This window comes from Zea mays, chromosome 8 (assembly GCF_902167145.1).
Source record: "Zea mays cultivar B73 chromosome 8, Zm-B73-REFERENCE-NAM-5.0, whole genome shotgun sequence".
NCBI lineage: Eukaryota > Viridiplantae > Streptophyta > Magnoliopsida > Poales > Poaceae > Zea > Zea mays.
In genome coordinates, this window is record NC_050103.1 from 169,669,136 (window position 1) to 169,694,378 (window position 25,243).

At 44.5% G+C, this 25,243-nt stretch overlaps 2 protein-coding genes, 1 non-coding gene and 1 pseudogene across 3 annotated transcripts; 3 read left to right on the plus strand and 1 right to left on the minus strand.

The window, feature by feature from the left end:
* The first annotated feature begins 829 nt into the window (after positions 1-829).
* LOC100284773 (uncharacterized) lies at positions 830-1,745 on the plus strand. The gene is made up of 2 exons (NM_001157668.1): positions 830-1,205; positions 1,395-1,745. Exons 1-2 carry the CDS (start codon positions 935-937, stop codon positions 1,622-1,624), a joined length of 501 nt encoding a protein of 166 aa, NP_001151140.1. The 5' UTR covers positions 830-934; the 3' UTR covers positions 1,625-1,745.
* A 1,292-nt stretch (positions 1,746-3,037) lies between these two features.
* Positions 3,038-3,238, minus strand: LOC111590059 (U2 spliceosomal RNA). The gene has a single exon (XR_004852349.1). It is a non-coding gene; the product is annotated as a U2 spliceosomal RNA (small nuclear RNA).
* A 3,276-nt stretch (positions 3,239-6,514) lies between these two features.
* On the plus strand, positions 6,515-7,255 carry LOC103636379 (uncharacterized; annotated as a pseudogene).
* A 5,634-nt stretch (positions 7,256-12,889) lies between these two features.
* On the plus strand, positions 12,890-14,961 carry LOC103636380 (uncharacterized). Its single transcript, XM_020543321.2, has 4 exons — positions 12,890-14,209; positions 14,283-14,407; positions 14,499-14,570; positions 14,670-14,961. The coding sequence occupies exons 1-4, from the start codon at positions 14,130-14,132 to the stop codon at positions 14,744-14,746; spliced, it is 354 nt and encodes a 117-aa protein (XP_020398910.1). The 5' UTR covers positions 12,890-14,129; the 3' UTR covers positions 14,747-14,961.
* The last annotated feature ends 10,282 nt before the right edge of the window (positions 14,962-25,243 follow it).

Consider the following 25,243-nt stretch of genomic DNA (forward strand, 5'->3'; position numbering starts at 1 on the left):
GCTGGGTGGGCACCCCTACACACACAAACTAAATAAAAAACAGACAGCAGGCCATTATGTCTGGCCTACCAAACAGTAAGTTACCGTGACAATTTGGCACGAAACAGTAGTGTACTCTAACTGCTGCTGCTAGATTAATGGCCACAGCAACAGCAGTGTGTTCAACCGAACAGTGAGCCGTAAGCAGCCAACTGCTGTGGGCGGGTGATTGATTCCGCCCGCCATTCATGCAGGCAAAACCGCCTCCCCCCCCCCCATGTGCTGCCGCTTCCAACCGCCGCACCCGCACTACCGTGTGTGTGCCCGATCGCAAAAGTCCACACCAGCTTTTGGGCCCTTTTCCAACGTTCTCGCCGCCCCAGCAGCAACAGGTGTCGTCTCCATCAGCCACCTCGCGTAAGAGCCCTCTATATCATCCAGTTTCAGTTTCTATAACATTAATTAGGATAAAAAATGATGTAGTAGACAATTAAACGAATAAAGAGTAAGCATAAGGCTTAGTTTCAACACTAAGACACAATGAGAAGAAGAGAAGTATTAAATTCAGTTAAGTAATATTATCAATGTTTATATTAGAGAGGCAATCTATAGTAGTAGTTTGTAGATGACCCGGAGGCTATAGAAATTATAAGCAGTGTATCGGATTAGGAGTTTGGAATTGCTCTAATCCGTTTCTAATTAGGAGTGTCATTGTCTTGGCGAGCTAAACAAACGAGGTTAATCGCCAATCATTTCCGGTTTCCGCACGGTGGACGTCCCGCCTCCGTTTTGTCCTCATTGCCCGTTTCTCCCCCTCTTTAAAATCCCAGTCCAGGCACCCCGCAGCGGCAGCAACCATCCAGAGACCAGAGCCGGTGACTGGCCGAGATAGATACAGACAGGAGCAGAGCGCGGAGCAGCTGCTAGCCTAGTAGAGAGACCGAGAGCAGCGGGGATGGTGAAGATTCCGAGCCCCAGCAGGCTGTTCAGGAGCCGGTCCAGGAGCAGCACCACCATCGGCGGCGCCGGAGCGGACATCTGCGCCATGGTGGCGGAGCACGAGAAGATCGAGTGGGAGGTGCGGCCTGGCGGGATGCTGGTGCAGAGGCGGCGGCCGTCGCCCGAGGACGACGCGGCGGCGGCCGTGGACGTGGAGTACATCCTGGTAAAGGTCTCCACCGGGTGGCAGTGGCACGACGTCTCCATCGACGCCATCGCAACCTTCGGTACGTCCGTCGTCGTCGTCGATCGTTCTGTACGCGCCGCGGCACTGCATTGCGTAGCGTAACTTGCGTTGCATGCTGCCTGCTCTGCATTGTTCCTGCTCCTTCCTCGATCAAACTAGCAAGCGGGGAGCACATCGTGGGCGCTGTTCGCTAAGCTGCGTTTGATGGTGACCCGACAATCCAATGCAGGCGACCTGAAGGTGACGCTGTCGCTGGTGACCGGGCTGTGGCCCAGGGAGCAGAGGCTGCTGTACCGGGGCAAGGAGAGGGACGACCGCGAGCACCTGCACATGGTGGGCGTCCAGGACAGGGACAAGGTGCTGCTCCTGGAGGACCCGGCCGTCAAGGAGAGGAAGCTCAGGTCAACCACCTTGGCGCAGCTCATGGGCGTGCCCTGCCACTCCTTCATCCAAGTGTAGTAGAGACTAGGGGGTTGTTTGGTTTCATGGGACTAAACTTTAGTCCCTGCCTTTTAGTCTATTTTAGTCCCTACATTACTAAATATAGGAAATAAAAGGGAATAAATCAGATTTCCTTCCCTCTCTTTAGTCCTATTTTTAGTAATTTAAGACTAAAAAAGAGGGACTAAAGTTTAGTCTCATAGAACCAAACATGCCCTAGAGAGAGAACCCCCCGGAATTTCTTGCCGGTTTTTTTCGTTTTCGTTTTTCTTTTTTCAGTTTCTTGACCGCGTGAGCGACTGCGACACAGCGAAGGTTCCAGTTCAGTCTAACTGCTGAGTTTCAAGGACTTGCATTCGGTCAATCGAATCAAGGCATTTGCAAACGATAGGATATCAGATGATAAAGATAAATACATGGTGTAGATTACTGTGAACGGGTAAATATAATACCAGTGACAGTGTGAGACAGTAATTCCTTGTGTTATTGCTCTGTAGTCTGTACATATCCCTATTCTTGAGACCAGCAATACAGTTGAGAATTCCAAAGATAATCTGTAAACTCTTGTTTTATTTTGCCCAGAATCTAGTGGGGCATAGCCCCGTTTCTCCACCAGCTTGTCGTGTACTGAATCCAGAAATGGTAGAGCGATTTGCGGTCGCTTGGATTTCAGACTTTCAGCTGCGATGAGCTCTACTTGCGAACACGTTCTGTTTCGTGCTGCAATTTGACAAATACAGGCGGCAGCAGGTTTACTGTCTAACGGCAACCAAGCATGTATAGAAAACTGGCAGCTTGCGATGAGCTGAAAAGGTTGGACAGGGAACCTGCTTATGGATTGGATTGTTGGGTTAGAGATGGATTGAGAGAAATTGAAGGAGATCTAACTCATGTTGCTAAAGAAATGCCGGTAGCGCACCACTCTCACTCTCGGCGCACCGCCGGGCCGGCTCGTGCCCGATCCACGGCGCATGTGCCGGCAGCACCCAGCAGAATCAGCGCAGCAGGTGGAAGGCAGCCGCATGCTCTGCTCTCGTGTGCCAATGCAATGCGGTGCGGGTAGGGCTCCCAGCCTGGGATTGTGGGCGTGTATCCTGTGTCCGCCACCGCTTGATCACCGATTTGAATCGTGTCCACATGTCGCTGCTTGCATCGTCTACATTTGCAACCACCTGAGGGACTGTGTCTACACTTCCGGCTGGCAGCTGGCTAAATGCCTACATCTGCACAAGTGCACGCTCTGAAGGATGATTGCTACGCTGGGTGAGCCGGGATCATGATCGCTGGTAGGCCTTTTCGAGTCCATCAGACCTGCAGGCTCTTTGACTGGGCTTTGAAGCAGTACTTAAAAATAGTATTAGTTGGGCCAAGTTAAGCCCAGGAGGAGTTTAACCAAGAAACCAGACCACAAAAAGCTAATTTTTTTTTTGTTGGGGGTGCGCCTGGTCCGGCCAGCAGTGCAATAGCTGGACGACGCTTGAGAGCCTCCAATGGCAAGCCACTGGCAGTAGACTCTCCCCCATATAAAAAATAAATTTAATATCAAAGTGGACACATGGCCCACATATCAGATATTAAACTGATAAGAACAGATACTACACTTGATCTTAGCCAAAAGGCCGAGAAAGGTATGCCTTGTCCTGCTGCCGTGCCTCTCGTTTTGTAGCACCCTCAGTCAGGACCTGTGCTCTCGGTAGGTGATGTGGTGCTAACCTGCAATGTTTTCGCTATCTATCCAACAAGCAACAACGCAGCGGCTTCATCCTTCAGGAGCGGGCAATCAGAGCGATGAGAGTCAAACTGGCATGTGTTGTGTTGCTGGGCTTAGCATCGCGTAAGGCCCATTGCTGGATTCGCCTGTTACGTTACGCCGTCTCTCAGCTACTCAGTCGAGCTGCTCAAAAGGAGGGGAACATTCTAACTGGATCATTTGGTTTTTTTTATCTTGTAATCACTCGTCATCGAACACTAGTTAGGTGTCCGTGCGTTGCGACGGCACATAAAATATTGAGAGGAATCTGTTGCTATTCTTTTGGTCGATGACGGGCTAACAATGTTGTTGGACATCATCATCGGGATATGGATAGGAGGATCCGGGATATGGATAGGAGGATTCGAGACATGGAGCGTGACTGCGTGAGGTTCTACACTGAAACTAAACAAGAGCTTAGCGGCTCCCATCTTGAGAAACATGATGGACGTGTAAGATGGAGTCCATCTTACGAAAACACGATGGAGATCCTCTTGCATGGACGACATAGATAACATTAAATAGTACAATTCTCATGTTGCGACGGTACATAAATTCTCACATATTACAAATCTAAATGTCATAGCCCAGTACATACATGTTAAGTGTGTTTATATGCCATGGAGAAATCATTTCTGTTTTTTGCACATTGTGTCTCAAAACTCTAAAGAGCTATAACAAAAGAACATGTCATAGTGTTCATGAAAAAAGGACACGTTGCAGACGGTAAATAAATTTGATGGGGATCTGTGTCACCATCTCCTGCTTGAGCCCATTGTCCTTGAACACAGAGAGCAACCCTTGGAAGATGTCGACCCCAAGTGTGGCAACTGACTTGCCCACCAATTGTTCGACGAGTCGAGGTCGGCGAGCGCCGCTGTGAGCTTCAGTTGCACGCACTGGTCCAACTTGGATAGCCTCAAGGTGAGCCTCTCGTTGCAAAGTAAGATGCATACCGTTGCATTAGCCATCTAGCAACATAACTCCGTAAGGATGCCTTAGAATGTGGGGGAACAGGTTGGATTCCATCATCACAGAAGAAGGATTCGTCTTGCCACGAGCACGATAGCTCTAGCATGTTGTAGCTTCACTTCTTAGGCATAAAAAAGATATTCTGCAAACGCAAAACATAAGCTCAAGATAGGGAAAAATCATAGAAAATTATGCAATAACAACAGACAGACAAAATCAGTCAGGGCAAGTACCTTTCATTGGTGAGATTAATCTAGTTGTAGCTAGCCTTGGACCTGTACAGGCAGATCTGTTGGAGTCGAAAGGACAACCAAAAGTCTGGGACCAAAAATGTCGATTGGGATACCAGAAAATAATGTCCCCTGATATTTTCTACAGTACCCTGCGATTCTTCCTGGCAATTGAACCTTGTTAGAATGCTTGAAATGGTAGTAACTAACTATGCATATATATGCAAGATTGGTATCATACAACAAAGACATGAAAATAAATCTGATGATATGCCACTGCTATCCTAGAGAAACAATTCGGGGCAAAATCCATTTGACACTCTAGGGTGTAAAGGATCAATGGAGCCCCTTGAAAGAGCTTCCTTCTGTCTTGGTGGCTGTCGGCAGACCACCCTCCATGAGAAGAGGTCGCAGGTAACCGGCCACCAGAGTGCTTTGAGCCTCATTGTAGCGAGCCCAAGTGACCAGGTAAAGGTCAGCAATGATGAAGAGCCCCCCCCCATAACACTGATTCGTTGCATGATTGTTTTGTTAGCCCTTAGGAGAATAACTTCTTAAGCCCAACACAATGATACCTTTATATAAAAAAGAGAGAGAAATAAGAGAATCACATGTCTTGACAAGAGACAGCCACATGTCAATGCAAGTTGCCATGCATCAACCATTCTAGCTAGTGTCGATCAGCATGTTACCTCTTTGGAGTCTGGAGTCAATCTGGGTTCAGGCAAGAAGACGAACACACATGCTTTGATCCATCAGTCGTCGTGCTATGGGTTGGGGTTATGTTATCATTTAGGCGTTGGCAAATGAACAAATACGTACGTATACCACTTGCAAACTGTGTATTGTAGTAGCTCTTACCGATCGATCAATAAAAAACGAGGAACAACTGCTAGCCAAATTTTCTTGGCAGAGATTGAGAGAGCAGACGACTAACAAAGCAATCATGCAACGAACACGAACACCTTTTGGCATTATTATTGAGATTTGGAGCACTTGTTTTAAATACCAGCAATTGCATGGTGTGTGTTCAGACTTTGATTATTAATTAACCCCACCCGATCTGAGCAGGTGTTCATGTTCGTTGCATGATTGTTTTATCAGCTGATCATCGCTTTGACACCCGATTATTAATTAACTGCCTTTTCAATGTTATATATATTTCCAAACAGTATAAAAATATTATAACCCTAAACAGGAAGATTATAAACATCGAACAATTCAGATCGAGTTCATGTAATTTTCTAGAAAAATGGAAAGATGAGTGCTACCAGACATGGTGTAAATTATGAAGAACCATACCTGCACAATGAACTTGAGGTTCTTCTCCCTTCCTACTGAAACCATACAAGCATATAATTAGTCAAAATAGCAATAGGTTGATTACATCCATCTATTGAGTAGAATAATTTAAAAGAAAATAACCAAAGATGATAATAGCTAGCATGAACATAACAAAAAAATAGACATTGGCGTATGGGAAAGGGAAACATATAACGGTAATTCTAACTCCACATATTACATTCAGATGATTGTAATGGCATTTTTAACTAAATAATGGGATTGTCCAGAAATTGTAATGGTATTTTTTCTCGAATATCCAGAGAGCTGTGCATCAATGCAAGGAGAAGAGTGTATAAGAAAACAATGCAAACACACAATAGCTATGAATAAAATGAAAAGGCAAACTAACTTAAATAATTGGCCAAATGCAAAATTTGGAACTGTCCTGAAGATTGGAAGTTCATTTCACAAATATTATTCTTACTGTAGGATAGTGTTCATTCATGTCATTAGTTCAAGTGACGAGGCACAAGTGACAAAGAAAATTGTGGAAGGCACAAGTGACGAGGAAAACAAGTTTGAATATAGCTACCAACTGCATAAATGAGTAGTATGTGGATAATGGACTTACAATTAACTCCCATTACTTTCTGTTTCTTTCAAAGGAAAAGAATAAGCTGGCTCAAAGATAATGGCATCTCTTACTCCAGGAATACTATTAAAGGTTCTGAAAAATATTAACTCAGATGTGAAAGTATGTGGAGAATACATGTCCATACTTCTCCAAGTTATTAGCATAGTCCCTGCAATCACTGGTTCAGAACTTTGGCCAGACCATGGTTTCTTCATCAAAGTTTCAGATTCTTCACACTCAACATATGTTTCCTTGTCCAAGGAGGACAACGAACTCATCTTGTCAAACAAACTATAACTCGGACAGTTCATATATGTTGAGAAGGTACAGTCAAGTATCCCTGTCCCAATTCTTGTAAGGGTCCGCCCAGTTCCAGGAAGGAACCCTTGCATTGGAAACCCAAAGGATTTGATGCAAATGTCAACTCCCTCTGGGATTACGGAAGCACCGGATCATCAACGGAGGACTTCCAAGTCAGCTGATATGTCTGAAAGTGAAAAGGAAAATTTGCAGAGGAAGGTAGTTATCAAAGAGCAGAAGATAGTTGTTGCTTCCCGTTACATGCTTGGGGTATCAAGCAATAACGGGAAAATTACCAGTCTCAACTCCAGCATTGATAGTGACAAAAGTAATGGAGGAAGCACCATATCTGAACCAAATAAAAAATCTGTTGCCCCAAAAGTTAGACAAGAGGCAAAACCTCAGGTATGTATGCTGAAGCTCATAGGTCTAATTCAGAAGTCCGGGTTTTCAAGTTCCTAACAAACATTGATATTTTAGTTGATAAAACCTATATAAAATATGATTTGTAAGAAATAACAGGGATATGATTTGTGAGCTCTTATGAATTTTATACAAACAACGGTTTGAACCAAAAAAAACTATCCATATTTTCTAAAAAGGTTAAAAAACAATGTTTGATGATTACTTTCAGGAACGCCAAATAATACATCTACTGGTAATACTAAGTTAGTTTCCACAAAGCAAGAAATTAGCAAGGACACACGCAAGAATGGTGGCGCTTCACCTAGTCCAAATGGTTGTGCTGTAGTCAAGAAGCAAATGCCAAAGGAGAGCAAAAAGGAATCTGCTACAGAAAGAAGATCACCACCAAAGCTTTATAAGAGTTCACCAACACCAGCGAGGACTTCACCAACAAAGCTCGGTCCAGCAGCAAAGCAGAATGGAAACTCTAGTCCAGTCCCTTCTATATCTACCGTTAAAAGAAGGGTTACTGAAACTATCTATTAGGACTCCCTCCCAACAAGCGTAATCAAATCAGGAAAGGTACGCTTTATGTCGTCTGGTAATTTGGTGCCCTTGGTTCTCACGAGTTGAAAATGTGTTTCCTGCTTCTGTAAATTATGTGCACATGTATTGGAAGCCATTGTCTGCTTATAGGTTAAACTTCATTAAATTCTTCTTTGCCATCTTTACTAAATTAACCATTTGCTAGTGCAGTAAACCAGCTGTCTATATAAACATCGCGATATGCAGATGTAGCCGGTGCAGCCAGAAAAACTTGGTGATTGCAGCTTGTGGATCCGCTTCGTAAGATCCCCTTATCTCAGAAAAAATCCTGCAGAGGCACATACGAGATTACAATTATTCATCCACTTCATAGCCCCCTAGAAAAAAATAAGCTCGGCATAAAAGAAAGAAAGCAAGATCCTGGGATGCAATGCAGTGCAGCGCCAAGGTGCTTCCGTCATATCACAAAGGCATCTCAAACTAAGGGCCTACTTACCCAAGGCCTTTTACCAGATATGTTTATATAGCCTGGAAATAATTCAAGGCTCAGGCAGCAGCATAGTGCGAGTAGGCATTCCAATTAGCGCTTTGTCCAAGGAGGACCCGTCGGTGCCGCCCAAGCCGACGCACCCGGACGGCCGGACCCGCCGCCTGAGAAGGACGACTTGAGGCGGAGCTGCGTCAGTTGGGATTATGCGGCATCCGCGGAAGGGATTGGAGCAGCAACCGCGGACGGGCTTCTGGGGCATGGCATGGCGGGCGCTGATGGCGTCGGGTGGGATTTTGCGGGTGCCTGGCGATGTGTGAGTTGCGTCGGATCCGGGGCCGGGGCCGGATGCGGTGCGGAGCCACCCAGCTGGAGGGGATACCGAGGAGGACGTCATCACGGGCATCTGCGGCCGATGGCGTGGGGACGTCCGGGGCTGGATGGCGCGCTGGCGAACGGGGGTGGAGCAGGAGCTGTCGATGTCATCGTCCATAGCCTGCGGGCGGCTGCGGCTGTGCTTCTTCCTAGAGGACGTCGTGCTTCCTCCGCTCCTCCCCATCTCCCCCACCCACCATGCTCCCTGACCGCCATGGTGGGTCCCCGGCGAGGCGAGGCAACCCGAGCGAACCCCGGATCCGAATATGCGGGGACGACAGGGGTGGGGGAAGGGGCACCGAGGACCTGCGCGGAGGAGGGCAAGGATGGCGAGGTGTGTGGGCGGGCGTGGGGCGAGGATGGCGTGGATGGTAGAGGAGCGGGGGCATGGTGTTGCCTTGTGGATGGTGGCGGCGAGGATGGTGGCGGCGAGCAGGCGGGGCGAGGATTGTGGGATCTGCTGGGGAGGCAATCCCTGGAACCATGCCCTTCCATCGATGGAGTGTTGGGCGAGGGCGAGAATGGCAGGGCGGAGTGTTGGGCGAGGGCGAGAATGGCAGGGCGGCTGCAGAGGCTTCCCTGAATTGCGCCCTTCCATCAATAGAGAGCGAGGGAGGCAGGCAACGCGCGGCCAACATGCGAGAGTGGTTTACTGAGGCTGGCGAGGACCGCGGGATCAACGGAGCGCGGGCGAGAGGGTGTCGGTGGCAGACCCGTGCACCACGGGTTGTGAACGTCTACACTACACTCTTATAGAGTAGTAGAGATATAGAACATCGAATCATTGCCGAACGTCACTAGTAGAAAACATAAGGTTCACATGATATCATGAAAATTATCTCAAAGTATGGTGATTGACAATGTTTTTTTCTCTCTCAAAAAAATAACATCCCTCGGTTCCTCTATAAGGGGATGTTTGGTTTATAGGGACTAATTTTTAGTCCCTACATTTTATTCCATTTTAGTTCCAAATTGTTAAAAATAGAAACTAAAACTTTATTTTATTTTCTATATTTAGCAATTTATAGACTAAAATAGAATAAAATGAAGGGACTAAACATTAGTCCCTAGAAACCAAACACCCCCTAAAGCAAATCGCGGCTACTGTATAATATAATAAATATCTCTACTACTAATTATGTTGGTAGTGTAGGCGTCCAACACATGCATGGTGCACGTTCTGCCAAACCCGCATACGCCGCGCGCGATCCGCCCGCTTCCTCCTACCCGCGCCCACAGCATTTGCCGCCGATGGCAGTCGCCGCGCTCCTTGCAGCCACCGCGCTCCTTCCATCTTCGCGAGGCCGAGCGTGCATCCCGCGGCCGCTAAATCCGTGCTAAATCCGCGCCGCGCGGCTTCCTCCTCCCCGCGCCCGCAACATTTGCCGCCGATGGAAGGAGCCGGATCCCACATGCGCGCCTTCCATCCAAGCGAGGCCGCTAAATCCGTGCCACAACCGCGCCACGTGGCTTCCTCCTCCCTGCGCCCGCAACTTTTGCCGGCGATGGAAGGAGCCGGATCCCACAGGCGCGCATTCCATCCTCGCGAGGACGAGCGTCCATCCCGCAGCCGCCAAATCCGAGCCAAATCCGCCCCAAATTCGTCGCCTCCCTTCGGCACCGAGAGGGGAACGCTCTTCAATCTCATCCATCGCCGCCTCCCTTTCCTTCAACGGTGCCGGAGATGGAGTCTGCGCCAAATCCGCCATTCAATCTTCGCCGTCTCCCTTCCTTACGCCGCGAGGTGAACGGGATCCCCTACCATCGAGAAACCCATACCCATCCTCCATACACGCCACCATAAACCATATATATCAAGGCCACCAAACTGGAGTTCCTCTCCTTGCTGCAAATCCTCCACGCGTTTGTAAGCTCTGGGAGTGAATCAAGTGCAACAAGGATTGCGAGCTGCTGGTGGGTACTGGACGGCGCAACAAGGCACTGGTCGACGCAACAAGTGACGCCCAGACTGGAGTTCCTCTCCTTCCAAGCCAGGATTGTGGTCGCGCAACAAGGCACTGGTCGGCGCTACTAATCTGGTATGGGAATTTCCCTCACGCCCTGCATTCTTCTGAAAGTCTGTTATTAGTCCCAGAACACACCACATGAATACACAATTTTCTGTCCATTTTCTTAGTCACTCTCGAGGATTCTTAAATTACTGCTATAGAAGGTATGTGTTTAACAGATATGAAGTGTTGTTCTGAAAGAGCATGGAACAACAAAGAAAAAGAAAAATAAAAAAAGAAAGCACAAAGTCTGAACTTATGAACTTCTGAACTTCTGAAACCTACATATTATTCTAAAATTTCTATTAAGTCTGCAGTCACTTTTGAAAGCACAAAAAAAGTCTGAACTTTCTATTAAGTCTGCAGTCACTTCTTAAAGTCTGAACTTCTGAAAGCACAAAAAAAGAAACCTACATATTATTCTAAATTGTGAAATTTATGTTTAGTCTGAACTTCTATAATTCTGAAAGTCTACAGTCACCTGAACATTGGCTGAAGTCTGCAGCCACCTATGGTGTAAATAGCTATTTTTGAGAATATTAGTTCAGTTCTATGGTGTAAATAGCTATTTTTTCTTGTTTATTTGCGTAGTTGTGATATCTTTCTGCCCATTTTCTGTGTGATTCAGGGCCAAGAAAGATATATATTATCACAAACCTCGAGCACAATAATAGTAGTAGACATTGTCTTCTGACTAACTCCTACACTGAAAGTCTGTACACTGAAATCCAATTCTATGCCTTCATCTCTATGCCTAAAAGGTTGACTTAGTTGACTTAGACAACGCTATGCATTCATCTGTACACTGAAAGTCTAATTCAATTCGTAATTTTGATTTTGCACTGATTTAATTTTGTCATTCATTCACGCTCACAGGAAATTTGCAATGATTTTGCACTGAAACTCTATGCATTATAATTACTGTTAGGTCCCAGAAAATGCATGTAAATGCACTGATTTGTCCCTATTCATTCACGCTCACAGCTGCGCACGCGTGTGATATTGCTCCCTATTCATCACTTTGTAAATGCATGTAAATGCACTGATTTGTCATTCATTCCCAATTGAAACCTTCTGCAGGCACCACACACACATTTAGCTAAGAAAACAGGTGGTGTGTGCCTATAGGTAGAGCTATGTGTGAAATTCATTTAAATCCAAGATAACAAGCTGATGATGCTCCATTTTCAATTTATTCTGTTTATGAATCAATTATTTGTGGCAAGTAGCCAAACAACAATGTTTTATATTCTATTGTTCTCAACCTGTGCTATGTGTGTAATTCATTTAAATACATGAACAAGCTTCTGCATCATTAACTGTGTATCCAGTTTTAGTTCCAAACCATGAAGCTGAAACAATTTGCTTCTTCATGTGGTTGGTGCAAGGTTATTCTTCACTGCGACGGCAACGCCAACAGCGAACTTGGAGGTGTTGCGGCTCTGCACACCTCTTGGTTAGCCTTACTCAACCTCTGCATCCCCTCTTGCTTGCTTATTCCAGCTTATTCCCGAATTTAAATTTAGTAACTCAAATTTATTTTGCTTATTCTTCATATGCTCATTAGTACTTATTTATTTTGCTTGATTTGTTAATGAAATAAAACCAAATTTTGCTTGATTTCTTCATATGCTCAGTTTGGTTACAAACTTGATGCAATATGTACAGAAAATGAATTAGTTAGAATATGGTTAGGCACTGATATGGTTAGGCACTGATATGGTTAGGCACTGATATGGTTAGGCACTGATATGCAATATCTAATCTGGAATTTTATGTGAGGGCCTGAGGTGAAGTCTCCTATGTAGATAATTATATTTTCTTCACTATTTCAGTTCTTCTAGCAGTTTAACTTTGCTAATTGAAGCTGCAAAATTAACTTCGACAGCAACAAGGTGAGTGAACGCTTCATGTTTATTTTTTTTAATTGATGTGATTTTTTTTCTTCGGATTACACAATAAACAACTGAAATCAGATTTTATGCACCACTGAATATCAATTGCCATGCTTTTCTGCCCATAATAGAGGATGAGAACTGCTGTTACCCGTCATGTAAAAGAGCAAGTATCCTCGACAGACATAAGCGAACAGCAGTTCTCATCCTTCTTCCGGTTTTTTATTGCTTGAAGGTGATCTGTTTTTTGCCAATACATAATTAAACTGATATCTGATTTCAGTTGAACAACTGCATTTTCCTGTTAAAGAAATACAATGTTCTTATGTATGTCGAGGCAGTTAACAGTTATTTTTTGTGTTAAGTAATACATTGTTAAGTTTGTGTGTATTGGGGTTTTTTGTGTTGGGGGTATAAAGTTTATATGCATTCTTCCGGTATATATCGGTTGATGCTAATTCGTAGAAAAAATGATAGTGGGGAGGCTTGGATGGTACTATACTTTGAATTCGGTGCACTTGCATCCGTTCACAGTTCTCTTTGTGATCTGCTTCTCTTCATGTTCTTTTGCGAATATACCATTCGACACAAAGGAAAAAACCCTTAAGTGCTTCTCTTAATGTGCTTTTCCAACTACATCAGTTGCTCTGTGAGACAACCACTCACTTTGAATTTCTCAACAAACATGAAACAAGTCATTCTTACCCATTGATGAACACATATATATAACAACCTAGGGAGACTGAATGCATAAGCTCGCTTGACGACATAATGACTGATTAGATTAAATGGCTTTATAAAGTAAACGAAATGATAAATGATCAAGTTGCATATGCCAACATCACATTTTTTAATTTAAATTTTGTTAAAGGCTAGAAGGTTTTGATGGAACCGGTCGTATTGAACCGAGAAAGAGACGCAGCGGACCGCATAAAACGGATGCCTATGTAAGTTATTACATAAATATATTTACACAGAATTTGTCTATCAAAGAAATTACCGTTATTTAGTCGTATGTTTAATATAGCTACAGGTTGTTCGACGACCACCGTGATGAAGATTTTTATGGGCTACCTCGGAAATACAGTATTGTCGCTCGGGTAGAAGTTAAATTCCCGATTGAACCACGTTATCGTGATAGACAACATTTCATTTTATCTGACATCAATGTAAGCCAACAATTATTTAAGTTTCATTTACAAAGTTGCATGATCTTCATACCATTGCCTATACTCCTACTGAAATCCTACTGAAATACTATTAGGGAGCCAAGATCGAGGCCATAACATATGTGTCCGTGACAGTTAAACATTTCAACAATTTGCTACATGAAAAGCATGTTTACAATATGCATAACGTAAAGTTTGGTCTTCATCCGGGGAATTTAATTTTCGACATCTAAATGGTCCCATGGAATTGTATTTCAACCAACAAACTATCGTGGAGCCATACACAGTTCCAATTCAAATGCCGCCATTCCCAAAACATATATTCTTCAACCTTGATGATATTGCTGAGTTGCCAAACAGGACTTTAGTCGGTAAGAATATATTGATCTTGGCTCGATATATTCCATTGATCGTTTAAACAAAATTTAGTATTAATCCGTTTATAAATTGTTATTTTTGTAGACATTATGGCTATTGTAGTCCACATGGATACAATTCATCGCACAATGTGGGGCCCTTTCAGAAAGATTGTTATAATGGATGCTAGGTATATTCCATTAATTGTATATGTCAAATCTATGTATATTACTAACAAATTCTTACCAAATTGATATTCATAGGGGGTCTTTACATATCATTAAAGTTTGGGGTGACCTACTAAACAAAAATGCACTCCGTTGGGCGTTGGCTAAGGAGGATTATGGCATAATAATTGGGACTATGTTTAGGCGGTTCAGAAGACAAGGTACAACATGTCTTTACGCCTTGCAAACACATCTGTCACTAAGTTTTGCTTTATAATGATTCGTAACATAAATTTAAATGTGTAATTCTAGAGTTCCTCGAGTCTTCGGATCATACCGCAATACACTTCAATCCGTTCCATCACAACACCCACTATTTTGGACGTAAGTATACTCTTAAAAATTAGTTACATTTAAATCGTGATTGTTCTCATTAAATCATGAACTTCGTGTAGATGTGATTAATTGTGCCATTCATTGCAGCAATTCAAAAAGCTTTGGTGGCGCGGAACAACCGTCAGTTTGTTGTTACATTTCTTGAAGAGCAAAGGCGTAGATAGATTCTACAATTTCACAAAGAGCAATAATTGGAACTATGTTTAGGCCTAGATAGATTCTACAATGATAGAATACATGTCATACTGTTATTGATCAACCAAGAGCAACATGAGGCTGAATTGTAATACCTATGACATGGGTTTAATAAGAGATAGTTTGTGAATTTTTTTTGTTCCCATGATTAATAAATATTTTGTGCGAAAAATTGAATTCCCGTAATAATCTGTATGGGTTACAAATATTTATATATTACAAACAAACTCTAAATATGTATTTTGTCTAACATGCGTGAAATTCCTGAAAAATAATATGAACAAAATTAATGCATTTTGTTGGACAGGCCTGATCACCTCAAAATTTAATGAATACAAAGTGTGGACGTTAGTGGGAGACTTTGCAAGTTTGAAATTTCCTTCTTTAAACAGTTTGTTACCCTAAGAAAGTCCTCCACCTCAGAACTAGATGTTAATCAACTCAAAATAACAAACTCAGAAACATGGTTGTATTTCTATCAAGCACTCAAAAGGCAGTTAACAATTTGCTCAAATGAAAACAAAACAAAAAAAGTTATATAATTCGTATATACATGGACATTTTGAAGTATGAACATTTCAGCAAAAAATGCACTTATGATAAGCTCACTGAGATACAGATTTGCACAAGTCGAGGGGCTTCAGGAATTGTATTTAGAAACGACTGACAGCGGTGGAAGCCGGCCACTGATCCTGCGAAGCAAACCTCCTCCCTTAGTTTTTTTGAATAAATTCATCTCAACGGTTGACTGTTGATAGTCGCCTAGAGGGGGGGTGAATAGGGCGAAACTGAAATTTACAAAAATAATCACAACTACAAGCCGGGATTAGCGTTAGTAATAATAAATGAATCCGCGAGAGAGGGCGCAAAACAAATCGTAAGCAAATAAGGAGAGTGACACGTGGATTTGTTTTACCGAGGTTCGGTTCTTGCAAACCTACTCCCCGTTGAGGAGGCCACAAAGGCTGGGTCTCTTTCAACCCTTCCCTCTCTCAAACGGTCCCTCGGACCGAGTGAGCTTTCCTTCCTCTCAATCAACCGGGAACAAAACTTCCCCGCAAGGGCCACCACACAATCGGTGCCTCTTGCCTCGGTTACAATTGAGTGTTGATCACAAGAGCACAAGAGAAAGAAAGAATGCGATCCAAGCGCAAGAGCTCAAATGAACACGGCAAATCACTCTCTCTAGTCACTAGGGTTTTGTGTGGAATTGGAGAGGATTTGATCTCTTTGAATGTGTCTAGAATTGAATGCCTAGCTCTTGTAAGTGGTTGAGAAGTGGAAAACTTGGATGGCTATGAATGAGGGGTGGTTGGGGTATTTATAGCCCCAACCACCAAATGTGGCCGTTGGGGAGCCAGTCTGCTCGATGGCGCACCGGACAGTCCGGTGCACACCGGACATGTCCGGTGCCCCTGCCACGTCATCAGTGCCGTTGGAATCTGACCGTTGGAGTTCTGACTTGTGGGCCACCCTTGATGTCCGGTGGCGCACCGGACAGCTCCTGTTCATTGTCCGGTGTGCCAGTATGGGCAAACCTGACGTCTGCGCGCGCTGCGGCGCATTTAATGCCTCTGCAGGTAGCCGTTGGCGCGGGATAGCCGTTGCGCTGGAGTCACACCGGACAGTCCGGTGCACACCGGACATGTCCGGTGAATTATAGCGGACGAGCCGTTGGCTTTTCCCGAAGCTGAAGAGTTCCTGAGGCCGCTTCTCCATGGCGCACCGGACACTGTCCGGTGTACACCGGACAGTCCGGTGAATTATAGCGCGAGAGCCCCTGGAAATTCCCAAAGGTGGCGAGTTCGAGCTGGAGTCCCCTGGTGCACCGGACACTGTCCGGTGGTGCACCGGACACTGTCCGGTGGCACACCGGACAGTCCGGTGCGCCCAGACCAGAGGGCCTACGGTTGGCTCTTTGCCCTTTTGTTGAACCCAACACTTGGTCATTTTATTGGCTATGTTGTGAACCTTTGACACCTGTATAACTTATACACTAGAACAAACTAGTTAGTCCAAAGATTTGTGTTGGGCAATTCAACCACCAAAATTATATAGGAACTAGGTGTAAGCCTAATTCCCTTTCAATCTCCCCCTTTTTGGTGATTGATGCCAACACAAACCAAAGCAAATATAGAAGTGCATAATTGAACTAGTTTGCATAAAATAAGTGCAAAGGTTGCTTGGAATTTAGCCAATGTAACTACTTCATAAGATATGCAAGGATTGTTTCTTTCTTATATAACATTTTGGACCACGTTTGCACCACATGTTTTGTTTTTGCAAATTCTTTTTGTAAATCCATTTCAAAGATCTTTTGCAGATAGTCAAAGGTACATGAATAAGAGTTTGCAAAGCATTTTCAAGATTTGAAATTGTCTCCCCCTATTTCAAATGCTTTTCCTTTGACTAAACAAAACTCCCCCTAAAAGAGATCCACCTCTTAGTGTTCAAGAGGGTTTTGATAAACCATTTTTGAAATACTACTTTCTCCCCCTTTCGAACATAATAGGATACCAAATGATAAAGACTTTTGGAAAGCACTAAGTTTTTTGAATTTGGTGGTGGTGGTGCGGTCCTTTTGCTTTGGGCTCATTTCTCCCCCTTTTTGGCATGAATCGCCAAAAAACGGAATCATTAGAGCCCTCGAAGTGCAATCTTCCTCTTTGGTCATAAATGATTGAGTTAAGATTATACCAAAAAAAAAAGCGAAGCTTTTGAGCTTTTACTTTCTTCCCCAGGGATGAAGTTCTTTTCTTTGATGCTCATTTCTTCCCCAAAGAAGAGAGAGTTGCTCGAAGTGATGGCGAAGCATGGGTTACGGAGTGGAAGCCTTTGTCTTCGCCGAAGACTCCAATTCCCTTTCAATATACCTAAGACTTCTTTTGAAATAGACTTGATAACACATTAGTCATAGCATATAAAAGAGATATGATCAAAGGTATTTAAATGAGCTATGTGTGCAGGCTTAGCAAAAGAAATTTCTAGAATCAAGAATATTGAGCTCATGCCTAAGTCTGGTAAAAGATTGTTCATCAAGTGGCTTGGTAAAGATATCGGCTAATTGATTTTTAGTATTAATGTAAGAAATCTCGATATCCCCCTTTTGTTGGTGATCCCTAAGAAAATGATACCGAATGGCTATGTGCTTAGTGCGGCTATGCTCGACGGGATTGTCGGCCATTTTGATTGCACTCTCATTATCACATAGCAAAGGGACTTTGGTTAATTTGTAACCGTAGTCCCGCAGGGTTTGCCTCATCCAAAGCAATTGCGCGCAACAATGTCCTGCGGCAATGTACTCGGCTTCGGCGGTGGAAAGAGCGACCGAATTTTGCTTCTTTGAAGCCCAAGACACCAAGGATCTTCCCAAGAACTGGCAAGTCCCTGATGTGCTCTTCCTATTAATTTTGCACCCCGCCCAATCGGCATCCGAATAACCAATTAAATCAAATGTGGATCCCCGAGGGTACCAAAGCCCAAACTTAGGTGTATAAGCCAAATATCTCAAGATTCGTTTTACGGCCGTAAGGTGGGATTCCTTAGGGTCGGATTGGAATCTTGCACACATGCAAACGGAAAGCATAATGTCCGGTCGAGATGCACATAAATAAAGCAATGAACCAATCATCGACCGGTATACCTTTTGATCCACGGACTTACCTCCCGTGTCGAGGTCGAGATGCCCATTAGTTCCCATGGGTGTCTTGATGGGTTTGGCATCCTTCATCCCAAACTTAGCAAGAATGTCTTGAGTGTACTTCGTTTGGCAAATGAAGGTGCCCTCTCGGAGTTGCTTGACTTGGAATCCTAGAAAATACTTCAACTCCCCCATCATCGACATCTCGAATTTCTGTGTCATGATCCTACTAAACTCTTCACATGTAGACTCGTTAGTAGACCCAAATATAATATCATCAACATAAATTTGGCATACAAACAAGTCATTTTCAAGAGTTTTAGTAAAGAGTGTAGGATCGGCCTTGCCAACTTTGAAGCCATTAGCAATAAGGAAATCTCTTAGGCATTCATACCATGCTCTTGGGGCTTGCTTGAGCCCATAAAGCGCCTTAGAGAGCCTATAGACATGGTTAGGGTACTCACTGTCTTCAAAGCCGGGAGGTTGCTCAACATAGACCTCTTCCTTGATTGGTCCGTTGAGGAAGGCACTTTTCACGTCCATTTGATAGAGCTTAAAGCCATGGTAAGTAGCATAGGCTAATAATATGCGAATTGACTCAAGCCTAGCTACGGGTGCATAGGTTTCACCAAAATCCAAACCTTCGACTTGTGAATACCCTTTGGCCACGAGTCGAGCTTTGTTCCTTGTCACCACACCATGCTCATCTTGCTTGTTGCGGAAGACCCATTTGGTTCCTACAACATTTTGGTTAGGACGTGGAACTAAATGCCATACCTCATTCCTCGTGAAATTGTTGAGCTCCTCTTGCATCGCCACCACCCAATCCGAATCTTGGAGAGCTTCCTCTATCCTGTGTGGCTCAATAGAGGAAACAAAAGAGTAATGTTCACAAAAATGAGCAACCCGAGATCGAGTAGTTACCCCCTTATGAATGTCGCCGAGGATGGTGTCGACGGGGTGATCTCGTTGGATTGCTTGGTGGACTCTTGGGTGTGGCGGTCTTGGTTCTTCCTCATCCTCCTTTTCTTGATCATTTGCATCTCCCCCTTGATCATTGCCGTCTTCTTGAGGTGGCTCATCTTCTTGATTTTGCCCTTCATCAACTTGAGCCTCATCCTCATTTTGAGTTGGTGGAGATGCTTGCGTGGAGGAGGATGGTTGATCTTGTGCATTTGGAGGCTCTTCGGATTCCCTAGGACACACATCCCCAATGGACATGTTCCTAAGCGCTATGCATGGAGCCTGTTCTTCACCTACTTCATCAAGATCAACTTGCTCTACTTGAGAGCCGTTAGTTTCATCAAACACAACGTCACATGAGACTTCAACTAGTCCAGTGGACTTGTTAAAGACCCTATATGCCCTTGTGTTTGAGTCATAACCAAGTAAAAAGCCTTCTACAGTTTTAGGAGCAAATTTAGATTTTCTACCTCTTTTAATAAGAATGAAGCATTTGCTACCAAAAACTCTAAAATATGAAATGTTGGGCTTTTTACCGGTTAGGAGTTCATATGATGTCTTCTTGAGGATTCGGTGAAGATATAACCGGTTGATGGCGTAGCAGGCGGTGTTGACCGCTTCGGCCCAAAACCGGTCCGGTGTCTTGTACTCATCAAGCATGGTTCTTGCCATGTCCAGTAGAGTTCGATTCTTCCTCTCCACTACACCGTTTTGTTGTGGCGTGTAGGGAGAAGAGAACTCATGCTTGATGCCCTCCTCCTCAAGGAAGCTTTCAATTTGAGAGTTCTTGAACTCCGTCCCATTGTCGCTTCTTATTTTCTTAATCCTTAAGCCGAACTCATTTTGAGCCCGTCTCAGAAATCCTTTTAAAGTTTCTTGGGTTTGAGATTTTTCCTGTAAAAAGAATACCCAAGTGAAGCGAGAATAATCATCCACAATAACTAGACAGTACTTACTCCCGCCGATGCTTATGTAAGCGATCGGGCCGAATAGATCCATGTGTAGGAGCTCCAGTGGCCTGTCAGTCGTCATTATGTTCTTGTGTGGATGATGAGTGCCACCTTGCTTCCCTGCTTGGCATGCGCTACAAATCCTGTCTTTCTCAAAATGAACATTGGTTAGTCCTAAAATGTGCTCTCCCTTTAGAAGCTTATGAAGATTCTTCATCCCAACATGGGCTAGTCGGCGGTGCCAGAGCCAACCCATGTTAGTCTTAGCAATTAAACATGTGTCGAGCTCAGCTCTATCAAAATCTACTAAGTATAGCTGACCCTCTAACACACCCTTAAATGCTATTGAATCATCACTTCTTCTAAAGACAGTGACACCTATATCAGTAAAAAGACAGTTGTAGTCCATTTGACATAATTGGGAAACAGAAAGCAAGTTGTAATCTAATGAATCAACAAGAAAAACATTGGAAATGGAATGGTCAGGTGAAATAGCAATTTTACCCAAACCTTTGACCAACCCTTGATTTCCATCCCCGAATGTGATAGCTCGTTGGGGGTCTTTGTTTTTCTCATATGAGGAGAACATCCTTTTCTCCCCGGTCATGTGGTTTGTGCACCCGCTGTCGAGTATCCAACTTGAGCCCCCGGATGCATAAACCTACAAAACAAATTTAGTTCTTGACTTTAGGTACCCAAACTGTTTTGGGTCCTTTGGCATTAGATACAAGAACTTTGGGTACCCAAACACAAGTCTTGGAGCCCTTGTGTTTGCCCCCAACAAATTTGGCAACTATTTTGCCGGATTTGCTAGTAAGCACATAAGATGCATCAAAAGTTTTAAATGAAATGGCATGATCATTTGATGCATTAGGAGTTTTCTTTCTAGGCAACTTGGCACGGGTTGGTTGCCTAGAGCTAGATGTCTCACCCTTATACATAAAAGCATGGTTAGGGCCAGAGTGAGACTTCCTAGAGTGAATTCTCCTAACTTTGCTCTCGGGATAACCGGCAGGGTACAAAATGTAACCCTCGTTATCCTGAGGCATGGGAGCCTTGCCCTTAACAAAGTTAGACAAATTTTTAGGTGGGGCATTAAGTTTGACATTGTCTCCCCTTTGGAAACCAATGCCATCCTTGATGCCAGGGTGTCTCCCATTATAGAGCATGCTTCTAGCCAATTTAAATTTTTCATCTTCTAAGTCATGCTCTCTAATCTTAGCATTTAGTTGAGCTATGTGATCATTTTGTTTTTTAATTAAGGCTAGGTGATCATGGATAGCATCAACATTAATATCTCTACATCTAGTACAAATGGAAATATGCTCAACATTAGATGTAGAGGGTTTGCAAGATTTTAGTTCAACAACCTTAGCATGCAACATATCATTTTTAGTTCTAAGGTCGGAAATAGTAGCATTGCAAACATCAAAATCCTTAGCCTTAGCAATCAGTTTCTCATTCTCATTTCTAAGGCTAGCAATGGAAACATTTAACTCATCAATCCTAGCAAGTAAATCAACATTATCATTTCTAGGATCAATGCAAACATGAGAATCTACCTTAGCGATTAATTTAGCATTTTCATTTCTAAGGTTGTCAATCATCTCACGGCAGGTGCTTAGCTCACTAGACAATTTTTCACATTTTTCAACTTGTAGAGCGTAAGCATTTTTAACCTTAACATGTTTCTTATTCTCCTTGATTAGGAAGTCCTCTTGGGAGTCCAAGAGATCATCCTTTTCATGGATGGCACTAATTAGTTCATTTAATTTTTCCTTTTGTTCCATGTTAAGGTTAGCAAAAAGAATGCGCAAGTTATCCTCCTCATTTTTATCATCATCCTCATCACTAGATGTTTCATATTTAGTGGAGGACCTTGATTTTACCTTCTTTTTGCCGTCCTTGGCCATGAGACACTTGTGGCCGACGTTGGGGAAGAGAAGGCCTTTGGTGACGGCGATGTTGGCAGCGTCCTCGTCGTCGGAGGAGTCGCTTGAGCTTTCGTCGGAGTCCCACTCCCGACAAACATGGGCATCGCCGCCCTTCTTCTTGTAATACTTCTTCTTCTCCTTTCTTCTTCCCTTCTTGTCGTCGCCCCTGTCACTGTCACTAGACATAGGACATTTTGCAATAAAGTGACCGGGCTTACCACACTTGTAGCAAACCTTCTTGGAACGGGGTTTGTAGTCCTTCCCCTTCCGTTGCTTGAGAATTTGCCGAAAGCTTTTGATGATTAGGGCCATCTCCTCGTTGTCGAGCTTGGAGGCGTCAATTGGTTGTCTACTTGTAGACTCCTCCTTCTTCTCCTCCGTTGCCTTGAAGGCGACCGGTTGCGCCTCGGAGGTGGAAGGCTCGTCAAGCTCGTTGATCTTCTTGGATCCCTTAATCATGCATTCAAAACTCACAAAATTCCCGATAACTTCCTCGGGGGTCATTTGTGGATATCTAGGATTCCCACGAATTAATTGTACTTGAGTGGGGTTAAGGAAAATAAGAGCTCTTAGAATAACCTTAACCACTTCGTGGTCATCCCATTTTGTGCTCCCGAGGTTGCGCACTTGGTTCACCAAGGTCTTGAGCCGGTTGTACATGTCTTGTGGCTCCTCCCCTTGGCGAAGACGGAAGCGACCGAGCTCCCCCTCGATCGTTTCCCGCTTGGTGATTTTGGTGAGTTCATCACCCTCGTGCGCCGTCTTGAGTAGGTCCCAAATCTCCTTGGCGTTCTTCAATCCTTGTACTTTGTTGTATTCCTCCTTGCTTAGGGAGGCAAGGAGGATAGTTGCGGCTTGGGAGTTGAAGTGCTCGATTTGGGCCACTTCGTCCGTGTCATAGTCCTCATCCCCTATTGATGGTACCTGTACACCATACTCAACAACATCCCATATTCTTTTGTGGAGAGAGGTTAGATGAAATCGCATCAAATTACTCCACATAGCATAATCTTCACCATTAAAAGTTGGTGGTTTGCCTAATGGGACGGAAAGTAAAGGTGTATGTTTTGGAATGCGAGGGTAGCGTAGGGGGATCTTACTATACTTCTTGCGCTCTTGGCGCTTAGAAGTGACGGAGGGCGCATCGGAGTCGGAGGTAGAAGTTGATGAAGTGTCGGTCTCGTAGTAGACCACCTTCCTCATCCTCTTATGCTTATCGCCTTTCCGATGCGGCTTGTGGGAAGAAGATTTTTCCTTCTTCTCTTTGTGGTGAGAAGAAGATTTCTTCTCCTTCCCTTTGTTGGAGGAGCTCTTCTTCTTCTCCCTCCTTTTGGTGCGGGACTCTTCCGATGAAGTGCTCCCGTAGCTTGTAGTGGGCTTTTCGCCGGTCTCCATCTCCTTCTTGGCGTGATCTCCCGACATCACTTCGAGCGGTTAGGCTCTAATGAAGCACCGTGTTCTGATACCAATTGATAGTCGCCTAGAGGGGGGGTGAATAGGGCGAAACTGAAATTTACAAAAATAATCACAACTACAAGCCGGGATTAGCGTTAGTAATAATAAATGAATCCGCGAGAGAGGGCGCAAAACAAATCGTAAGCAAATAAGGAGAGTGACACGTGGATTTGTTTTACCGAGGTTCGGTTCTTGCAAACCTACTCCCCGTTGAGGAGGCCACAAAGGCTGGGTCTCTTTCAACCCTTCCCTCTCTCAAACGGTCCCTCGGACCGAGTGAGCTTTCCTTCCTCTCAATCAACCGGGAACAAAACTTCCCCGCAAGGGCCACCACACAATCGGTGCCTCTTGCCTCGGTTACAATTGAGTGTTGATCACAAGAGCACAAGAGAAAGAAAGAATGCGATCCAAGCGCAAGAGCTCAAATGAACACGGCAAATCACTCTCTCTAGTCACTAGGGTTTTGTGTGGAATTGGAGAGGATTTGATCTCTTTGAATGTGTCTAGAATTGAATGCCTAGCTCTTGTAAGTGGTTGAGAAGTGGAAAACTTGGATGGCTATGAATGAGGGGTGGTTGGGGTATTTATAGCCCCAACCACCAAATGTGGCCGTTGGGGAGCCAGTCTGCTCGATGGCGCACCGGACAGTCCGGTGCACACCGGACATGTCCGGTGCCCCTGCCACGTCATCAGTGCCGTTGGAATCTGACCGTTGGAGTTCTGACTTGTGGGCCACCCTTGATGTCCGGTGGCGCACCGGACAGCTCCTGTTCATTGTCCGGTGTGCCAGTATGGGCAAACCTGACGTCTGCGCGCGCTGCGGCGCATTTAATGCCTCTGCAGGTAGCCGTTGGCGCGGGATAGCCGTTGCGCTGGAGTCACACCGGACAGTCCGGTGCACACCGGACATGTCCGGTGAATTATAGCGGACGAGCCGTTGGCTTTTCCCGAAGCTGAAGAGTTCCTGAGGCCGCTTCTCCATGGCGCACCGGACACTGTCCGGTGTACACCGGACAGTCCGGTGAATTATAGCGCGAGAGCCCCTGGAAATTCCCAAAGGTGGCGAGTTCGAGCTGGAGTCCCCTGGTGCACCGGACACTGTCCGGTGGTGCACCGGACACTGTCCGGTGGCACACCGGACAGTCCGGTGCGCCCAGACCAGAGGGCCTACGGTTGGCTCTTTGCCCTTTTGTTGAACCCAACACTTGGTCATTTTATTGGCTATGTTGTGAACCTTTGACACCTGTATAACTTATACACTAGAACAAACTAGTTAGTCCAAAGATTTGTGTTGGGCAATTCAACCACCAAAATTATATAGGAACTAGGTGTAAGCCTAATTCCCTTTCAACTGTGTTTGTGTACCTCGGTGTAGTTTTTTTATTACAAAAAAATGAAGGAGCAGCATTCATAGGTGTAGCCCTTGCGTTGCTACGAAATCAATAAACTAAAATCCTTCACCCAATGCACAGGAGACAGAATTGAGATATACCAAAAATTGTAGTGTTAATACCTTAAAACCAC

Bases quoted from the DNA above. Each gene is read 5' to 3' on its own strand.
- LOC100284773 (NM_001157668.1), top strand. From the start codon at position 935: ATGGTGAAGATTCCGAGCCCCAGCAGGCTGTTCAGGAGCCGGTCCAGG. The intron at 1,206-1,394 runs GTACGTCCGTCG...AATCCAATGCAG, and splicing joins CGACGCCATCGCAACCTTCG to GCGACCTGAAGGTGACGCTG.
- LOC103636380 (XM_020543321.2), top strand. From the start codon at position 14,130: ATGGCTATTGTAGTCCACATGGATACAATTCATCGCACAATGTGGGGC. The intron at 14,408-14,498 runs GTACAACATGTC...GTGTAATTCTAG, and splicing joins TAGGCGGTTCAGAAGACAAG to AGTTCCTCGAGTCTTCGGAT. The intron at 14,571-14,669 runs GTAAGTATACTC...CATTCATTGCAG, and splicing joins CAACACCCACTATTTTGGAC to CAATTCAAAAAGCTTTGGTG.